The sequence below is a fragment of the Hypanus sabinus genome, chromosome 15, assembly GCF_030144855.1.
Source record: "Hypanus sabinus isolate sHypSab1 chromosome 15, sHypSab1.hap1, whole genome shotgun sequence".
NCBI classification, from domain to species: Eukaryota; Metazoa; Chordata; class Chondrichthyes; order Myliobatiformes; family Dasyatidae; genus Hypanus; species Hypanus sabinus.
This window is the reverse complement of record NC_082720.1, coordinates 83,774,889-83,784,343: the sequence shown is the minus strand read 5'-3', so window position 1 is coordinate 83,784,343 and position 9,455 is coordinate 83,774,889. Positions and strand designations below refer to the sequence as shown.

Here is a 9,455-nt window from a genome sequence, read left to right as displayed (position 1 = left end):
CCATAATTTCACAAGTGCCCAAAAGTCTACTAATTTTACAGTATTACAGTACATCTTTTGACTAAATCCAACAAACCTAGATAACAGTTACTAAACAAATGGTTCTGGATACAACATGAGCGATGCAATGGATTTTGAGCAATAAACTTTTCTTTTGTCCAACAAGTTCTGGTAGAAGTTGATACCTTGCCATATATTCCAGCATATATTATGAGTGGTGATGGGGTTGGAGATGATGTTGTTAGAACTGACTGCAGTATTTCCAATCATGACTGCAGGTGTCTACCACCAAATGCAGTTTTGGAAAATATATGAAATCTGGATTGAGAGGATTCGTAAAAATCAATAAAACTTCAGCATGCCTGTCTTTGAATGAATTCGTTGATCGAATGCATCTTGTAAATTCAGAATGATAGGAGATTGGAATTAATTAGTTCCCCACTTGTTCTTCAAATAGCTTTGACTGGTCAAGAATTGACCCCCGAAGACGGGAGAGCGCTGGCCCTGCGGATAAGTTGCGAGGCAGGGTACACGCAGATATAGAAAAACACGAGGTACTGCGGTCATTGGTTGGCATCCACTCGTGGGTGTGTCGGAGCCGTGTCGCGTGTTAGCATAAAGATGAAGAGTGGAGGTGGGACCCGCTGCTGCGAAGCGTGGTGTTGATGCTGCCGGTGATACCGACCCTGAGCCTAAATCAGGTTGCTCGCCGCGCTCAGGTCTCCGTTAGACCCGGAGCACTTCTTGGGCAGTAAGCGAGGACTCGTTAACATTTTCTTTGCCTCAGTTGTGGCTGCCGGTATCGGATTTCTCCCGTGACTGCGGGCTGTTGCAGGTAAAACTCGGGAATGCAATTGTCATCGCTGCATCTGGCTTTTCTGCATTATTTTAACGTATTTCTGTTACGATAAAGAGACAGATGGCCGCGATAGACTTATCATTGTTTCACCCACTAGAGAACCTTATTTGACTTGCGATGCACGAGTCTCACGGAACACTGGGAATGGCTAATAATTCAAAAGTCTAACTCTAAGCAGAAGCGCGGAAACGTTTCTCTGAGCGTCCAAACTACAGAGGACACTGTTCCCGCTAGAACCACAGAATGATACAGAGCAGAAGACATTCCGTCCATTAAGGTTGGTCGGTTCCAAAAGCAATCGAATCAGTCTTAGAAAGGGTTAATTGAAGAATACCCCCCCTTCTTTCCCCCTGGTGTAATTGATGCATTTCTTTTTGAATAATTCATGTCAATGACTTTCAGTTATTTTAAAATGCAAATTGGATGTGGCTGTGATCGGACGCCGCAGAAATGGCCAACTGTTTTTCCCAGCCGGGAACTAGTTTACTCTCGCTAGTTCTGAACCTGCCTTTAAATGGTTTGATTTGAGTTGCTCTTAGAAAACGAGCGATATTCACCCCGCACGCGTTTGCTTTATCCAGCTGGTGCCGTTGACATTTCTAAACTATTATGCCCGTGGTGTCATATATGCCGCGTTCACCCGCTGGCTGCATGTATCGGGAAGGTTTTCCTTGCGGCATACTTTGATAAAATGCAGGCTAATTAACTTTAATGTATTTGTCCACATGTATCGCAGATGCAGAAAACGACTGAGCTTTAAATGACATTCTTAAACCCTTGCACTCTGTGGATTTCTCTTTTTTTTGGCCAGGACTGCTGTATTTATCTCTCAGCAGGCTGAGAGCGAACAGCTGAGTTTGGTATTCATCATTTTCTTATCAATTACCCCAGAAACTGCAGCAACTTTTAGAACTACTAAATCTCCACTACTTCCGTTTGATACTGCATGTGACGCTGAATGCCAACACTATTTTCAGCATCTCCTCCAGCGAGCTGCTATCAGTGTGAATGTTTCTTGAATAAGTATTTGGAAAGGCATTTAGTGTACCTGTCCCAAGTGCTCTTTGAAGGACTCAAGAGGAGCCATTCACAAACGAGTCATTTCTTCCCGGTGCTTTAATTCACCTGTTCCAGTGAATATTAATTGTAGTTTTGTTCTTTGGTGAAAACACAGCTTTCCCGACTGTGCGCAGAGTGTGGCGCAATACTGGTTTGCACCTGCAGCTTATAAAGTGCTGTGCAGATGCTGCGCTGAACTGTACTCACCGGCCAAGTAAACTAGACGGCGTTCACTGCCCACAAAACTGAATGGAACCCTCAATGCAAACACATTTTCGCCCGCCATAATTAATGACTAGCCACGGCTGATACTTTTGAAGTGGGAAATCTTTTGAGTTAAACGGCTTCATTCCAGGGTGTAGTTCGTCAATTAGAGTAATTGGGTACACATGCAGGCACATCTGATGTTGTTTTTAATTTCATGCGATCGGTTTTTGTCAGCTCTCTGGAAATTTCCGCTTGAATATGCCGATAAACAATACCAAGCATAATTTATGATTTGGTATCATCAGGTCAAATCTAATTGAGTCGAGATCAGCCAATTTAAAAATACCTTTTAGGTTGCACTTTGTCCTTTTGTGAATCGACTTCTCTAACCGTACACAGAGTGGCGCAATATCAATTTGCACTTGCTTTTTACGGAGCTAAGGGCAAGTTTAAGTAAAGTCTCGCTTTGGTGTTGGTGTCTGAATAAGCCGGAGATGGGTATTGTGGGGAGTATAGTGCAGTGTGGTTGGAGCCCCCTATGAGCTGTTCACATACCAGTGCTGAAACCCAATCCTGTCTTCCCCGCTTCAGCAACTGTAATCCTACTTCACACTTGCACACAGCACCATAAAGTAAAACCTAGACTTTAAATTGCAGGTGCACATAAAAATATTGAGCTGCTACGGTGAGTCATCAACATGTGTTAGTTTAGAATGCAAGCATATCCTTGAATGTGTTGTACCTTTGCCGCGAACCTGTCTTGGACTAGGTCGCGTATGCTGTTGAGCATTCGCTATTGAAAACCGATGGCACATTATACAATATTTAGCCACTTTTTCTTAGAATGTCTTTCATTCCAACTGTGATATAGTTTGCTTTTCAGCTGCTGACCATGCTAATAGAATTTTATTGTCATACGGCATTATTTTCTGTGAGTTCATCAATGTTTTCCCTCAGCATGACAGTACCAGCAGCATTTGACTAAGTTCTATTTTATTTTGTAAATTCTGTTTTTTTTTTCACTTCCTCCTCTCTTCGCCAAACCTTGTTCCACGACAGCGAGGAGCAGGAGATAACGGTGCTGTGGGGTTTAGTGGCGCTGTTTACCCGCGAAGAACTCGGAAACCTTTTTTTGTTTGTAACCAGGAGACGATGTGAATAATTTGGTTTTGTTTGCTACTTTAAAAAATGCAAAATTTAATTAACTTTGATTTAATTATTAATTCAAAATGAATTCGAATGGACTCGTGTGTTGGTGATCTTAAAATCATCTTTCAAATTTCAGTCTTCGAGCGTTGTTTGATCTCCACGTTTTGTTTCAATGGCAACTACAGAGAGGCTCGCAATGTACAACAACCTGCCTTGTAGCGTTAATGAGTGGGGTCAAAATAAGCTCTAATCTAGAAAGAACAAAATCTCTAGAAAGAATAAATGAGAATATCTACAGATAAGTTAGTTTGAAATTTAAACTTGAAGTTAATTATCTGGCTAAACTGCGGATTATTAAGAATCTGCTACGTTTGCAATTTTTCTGTAATGGGATTTGGGACACGAATTTGCAAACGTATTTTCAATGAGAAGTTGTGCTTCCTTGGGTTGCAGGGTGATTCTTGGGCGTAATATAGCTCAGTACCCATCTGAACTGAGAACACATTTTAAAAGATATATAATTCTCCTGAAGTGTATAGGAAATGTGTTTTGTAAAATCATTCTTGTTTAAAAATCCATACATGCTTCACTTAAGTCTGTGCCCTTCTAAGACTTTCTTCTCTATAGACCAGCACTTTCCAAATAAAGGGCATGGGTGGATTCAAAGTGGGTAAAAATAAAAATGTTCTAAGTTAAACCTTGTACTTCAATGAAACTAAAACGTTGTTTACCAGAACTCCCATAGAATGATAGTTTATTTAAAGTCTAGGCATTAGTTTTAAGAAGCATTTTCAAGTGAATTCAACATAAATAACTTTATATAAGAAAATTGACTTTAATTGAACTTTGGTCTTGTGTCTAGGCCTCTGACTCTTGTTTTAATATGCTGATATAAGAATACATTTTAATTCAAATTTATGAGTTGCTATATTTAAGTTTTATTTTTCACTTTACTGAATATTTGTCTGTATTATTCAATCCCATCCAGCCCATGCCCATATTTAATGCTGTAATGTTCCACTGGTTCCTCATGCCTGAGTGAAGCAGCTTAAGTTTCCCATATCCATCCTCAACCCTATCCTCTATAAACTCCAGTCAGTTATCACTGTCGACACTATTTCTTGTGCTCTAAGATTACTCTCCATTTAGTGGTTCATCTGCTGTGGATCATGGAATGCTCTGGCAAATTGCTTTGCCTTTACCTTTTTGCTTCTCTCTTTAAAAGATCACAAAGTCAACTTTCTCCCTATCCTGTTGATTACTGGGAATAAATGTATTTTCACCTGTAAATTACTTCTCTGCTATTCCTTAATTGGCGTGGTATCTGATGCAAATGCTCAACATGTTTATGAATTCACAAAATGAGCTATAAGAAAGGTCGATTGAAGCTTTTTCTGTTTGACATGAATTCCAGTTCAAAGTGCATCTAATTGATTAATTCTATAACTACTGAATCATTGTTTCTCACACTAATTTTGAAATGTTCATGGAATGCTGCTAGACAGAACCACACTATCCATGGAGGCCAACAGCTGAATCTAAAAGTGGAGTAGCAAATCATGTGGAAGGATCCTAACTATTCTAGATTCAGTCCTGACACAAGGCAGTGACACCCTCTTGTATATTGTGGTGATGTAGCAACATGCAGTTTTAATGATAGTTGTTATTCTGTAATTGTATTTTATTTCCACTCTGCCAGATCACTACCAGCATTTTATCTGACTTGCCTTGCCTATCTCTAAGATTTGTTGGTTTACATACTTTGAGTGTTTAGAGTACCATTTATTTAATAAAAAAATTCAAACTCTAAAATGGTTTCTTTCACACATCCTTGTTTCTGTTTATAATAACTATTCTTAAATTTTATGACTTCATCACTTCAGCTGTTGGACTCCAAACTCCAAAGTTGCTGTCCCAAATGTCTCTGCATCTCTTTCGATATGCTTCTTAAAACCTTTATACAGTATAAAGTATAGAATTCTACAGTATAGAATTTAGTTGCAACAATATGTACAAGTGTCAATCGTTTTTCTAGAATGGAAGACATTGGTTTTCAATTGAATGCCAGGAAATTTCAATAGTTCCATTTAATATCAGAGAATGTATGTAGTATACAACCTTAAATTCTTGGCTTTCAGACAACAATGAAAACAGAAGTGAACCCTAAAGAATGAATGGCAGTAAAATGTTAGAACCCTAAAGGCCCCTTGCTCCTCTTCTACCTCCCCCCAATGCACAAAGCATTAACCCTTCCCACACCCTATACACACATGCAGACTGCTTTTGACAGGAAGCATCAGCACCCACCACACACCAAGCAAGCAGTAGCAAAGCTCACAGATAGACCATGATCTTCAGTCCAACAAAAAATAATTGTTCACCTGACAATTCAACCTTCTGCAGGTTCTCTCTCTCCCTAACAAGGGACAAAATCTCTTGGTATCTCTCCTTTGTTAGTCCTGATGAAGGGTCTCTGCCTGAAACGTCGACAGTGTTTCTCCCTATAGATGCTGCCTGGCCTGCTGTGTTCCACCAGCATTTTGTGTGTTAGCTGATTATGATGTTAGTTTGCTGTGTTGTTTTTATTCAGAGTTCTTCAACTCTCCTTTACAATCCAGAGAGGGAAGGGGTATTTGGATAAACACACAAAATGTCACTCCCCATGCAATGAGAGAGTGTTTTTTTTCCTGAAATGTGCCTGCCATTGAATATTCTTAGCTCAGACCAGTTTTCCTCAGAATGCTTGTTCTGAAGCAAAGAAATTTCAAAAGGCATCCTTGTACCAGTGCAGCAGTGGGGAACTCATTACAGGCAGGTCAAATTATTTTAACAACTTTTCTGCTACTGCTTCTAGCTTAACAACACTCTATAGCAAGTCCTTCTCAATCAGCAGTTGCATACCTGCTCCCTTTTGGCAACACCAGCTGCCCCCACCCTTTCAATGACATCTACCACTTGACCCAACACCACCTCTGCCCAGGTTGCCTACCTATAGAGTTCTCCTATCATGCTCATTTTTATTTGTGCATTTCAAGGAAGAACAGCTACAGTATCTTGCAGTTAATTTCAGTAATGTCTGAAGCTATTGGGCAGGATTAAAATTTCAAGTGGTATGCTCATGACAAGTGTGCATGCACATGCCATCCTGCAACAATTAATACCTCTGTAGGCACTTGATCTCTAGCCTTCTGTTTATTTTGAACATGTTTTGGCATAATCATTTGAGTCAAGTGAAATCAAAGCAAGTCTTTGTTTAAAATTAAAACAACCAGAGCACAATATGACTGTTGCCTTTCTGACATATTAGATCCAATGAAGTCCAAACTGTGGTGGCCATTTCTTTGCTTGCTTGGAATATGCTTGTTGATGGCAGAAGGATGGTTGGAAAAGAGAGCACCCAGGAAGCTTTTTGTGCATGGAGCTGCACTTCAGGAAGAGGTAACTCTGTTTTACACAGTTCATTGTTATATGCACATAGACTTTGCTACAAGTGAGCAATGTCAAATCAGATGTAACAGCACTGGAACATAATTTGCAACTCGGATTACTATCTGAATGGTGTAAGTTAGGAAAAGGAGAAGTACAATGAGATCTAGGTGTCCTTGTTCATCAGTCACTGAAATTAAGCAGGCAGGTACAGCAGGCAGTGAAGAAAGCTAATGGCATGTTGGCCTTCATAACAAGGGGAGTTGAGTATAGGAGCAAAGAGGTTCTTCTGCAGTTGTAAAGGGCCCTGGTGAGACCACACCTGGAGTATTGTGTGCAGTTTTGGTCTCCAGATTTGAGAAAGGACATTATTGCTATTGAGGGAGTACAGCATAGGTTCACGAGGTTAATTCCTGGGATGGCAGGACTGTCATATGTTGAAAGATTGGAGCAACTGGGCTTGTATATACTAGAATTTAGAAGGATGAGAGGGAATCTGCTTGAAACATATAAGGTTATTAAGGGATTGGACACGCTATAGGCAAGAAACATGTTTCCGATGTTGGGGGGAGGGGGGTCCAGAACCACAGTTTAAGAATAAAGGATAGGCCATTTAGAACAGTTGAAGAAAAACTTTTTCACCCAGAAAGTTGTGGATCTATGGAATGCTCTGCCTCAGAAGGCAGTGGATGCTTTCAAGAAAGAGTTAGATAGAGCTCTTAAAGATAGTGGAGTCAAGGTATATGGGGAGAAGGCAGGAGCGGGTTACTGATTGTGGATGATCAGCCATGATCACATTGAATGCTGGTGCTGGCTCAAAGGGCCGAATGGCCTACTCCTGCACCTTTTGTCTATTGCAACTCAACCAAGGGACAGCTCCCTGCAGTAATTAGCAAGTTTACACCCAAGTTTTAGATGGATTAGTGGATGTGAAATGAATTTGTAAAATTACTGATTTTTTTTTAGGATGGTTTTTCTTTAAGCTTCCTATCCAAGTCATTTAATTCACATTCACACCCTGGATATTATGCAGAAACCTGATTCTGACCATTGGAACCTATCTGAGACTTGGAATCCCTCACATCGGAACTAGTTAAACATTGCAACTAATTTAAATGTTCATTGACCAGCTGAGACACAATATCACTGTTAATTGTTAAATAAGTGTTGAAAAGACTTGTGGAAAGCCTTGCATTCCCCACAGAACATCTGACTTGTAAGTTGTGCTGCTATATCCTGTTGGAGAGCTACTATTCATCAGTCATAAAAATGGCATGAGCCCTCCTGGCTCTGAGTTAAAATGAACTAATGTATGGGCCAGTAAAACATAAACACAAGAAGTGGCTGCAGGAATTGACTTTGAGGATCTCCAGGCATGCTGTACCATTTAAGATTGTCTGCTCTTCTCCTTCAGCGTAACTTTCCATCATATTGCAAAACTGTTTCATGAACATCTAGTAATCTGCGGCTTGCTGAGTTGTAGTAGAGAATTCTAAGGTTTCATCACCACCTTATCCTATACTCTTCAGCCAGGGGAAACATTCAGCCTGATGAGCCTTTAAGGAATTGTATATGCTCCATTGTGAAATGGCCTCATTCTTTTCAGATCTAAAGCTTTTAATCCCAGTTAACCATTGTCAAGGTTGCCATGTCCAAAACTAGTCCTGTGATTTCCACACCCCTCCCCCGCTCCACCGTATTCCCTCTAAGGTAGCATATTTTAAGGAGACCAAGATCATGTGCAACACTTCTCTTGAAGAATCTACATATTTGCCTAAAGACTAACATATCATTTTAACTTGTCAAGCATTTGCAGCATTTCTGCCTGCTACTTTCCAGAAAATCAAGTGCAAGTACAATTGGGTCCCTTTTAACAAGCTCCCATTTAATAAATGATTACTTTTGTTATATATAAAACTTTACATTTTTAATGTTGTATTTTATCTGCCGTGTTCCTGCTCTTGCATTTAGCTTATCCATACCTCTCTGAAGCTTCTTTGCAGCTTGCATCCTCACAGTCCCATCAAGTTTATTATTAACATGAAAATTATTCCTTTGGCCAAATCATTGCTGTAAATTGAAATTCCGCAACCCAAGCAGCAATTTCTCTGGTTTCCTACATCAATATCTTACCAATTTGAGAAGGATGCTTCTAGCCAATTATCATTTTTTTGAATCCATGCTAGTTCAATGTGCTTTCTGTTTGATTAACTTGTGTGCAACCTTCTCAAATGCACCACACCAGACTTCAGCTACTGATGGGTACTAAGATTAACATGGACTCAATTGCATGGATACTCAGTCATGAAAATCCAGTTGAAATACTTGACCAATCTAAAACACAAGTGACTAATTTCATTAAAATATTGCAACATTTTCAAACTGTATTTAATTAACTGGTTTATTTTTAAGTGAATTATATGAAAGTATTGCAAAGAGTGGCAAAATCCATAAACTTTTAATTTAAAGGTTTTATTTGCTCTTCCTTTACTAAAGTCCATTGTAATGAGGCAAGCATAAAGAATGATAATGAATTCTATACTTGAATAATTTGTCCTAAATATTACTAATTGAAATTTATTCATTAAGGTACATTGAAGACATTATGATTGGATTAGGAGCAGAATTGAGTTTCTATATCTGATAGAAGCCAGAATCTAATATAATAATTTAGTAGTCCAATCAATTAATTCATTCATCTGATTCTCCATACTAAGTTCCTGTTTGGCAAGATGTTACTTCCTAAGATGCAGTC

At 39.4% G+C, this 9,455-nt stretch overlaps 1 protein-coding gene across 4 annotated transcripts in view; it reads left to right on the top strand.

Annotated features, from left to right (window-relative positions):
* Positions 1-630: 630 nt before the first annotated feature.
* The window catches only part of LOC132405639 (follistatin-related protein 5-like), a 683,401-nt gene continuing 674,576 nt past the window's right edge, over positions 631-9,455 (top strand). For 3 of the 4 annotated variants that reach the window (XM_059990615.1, XM_059990616.1, XM_059990614.1), the window contains exons 1-2: positions 631-835; positions 6,582-6,712. In XM_059990615.1, coding sequence (XP_059846598.1) covers positions 6,631-6,712 — 82 coding nt within the window. In that variant the 5' untranslated portion in view covers positions 631-835; positions 6,582-6,630. The remainder of the gene's footprint in view (positions 836-6,581; positions 6,713-9,455) is intronic. The other variant, XM_059990613.1, reaches the window with a different exon arrangement.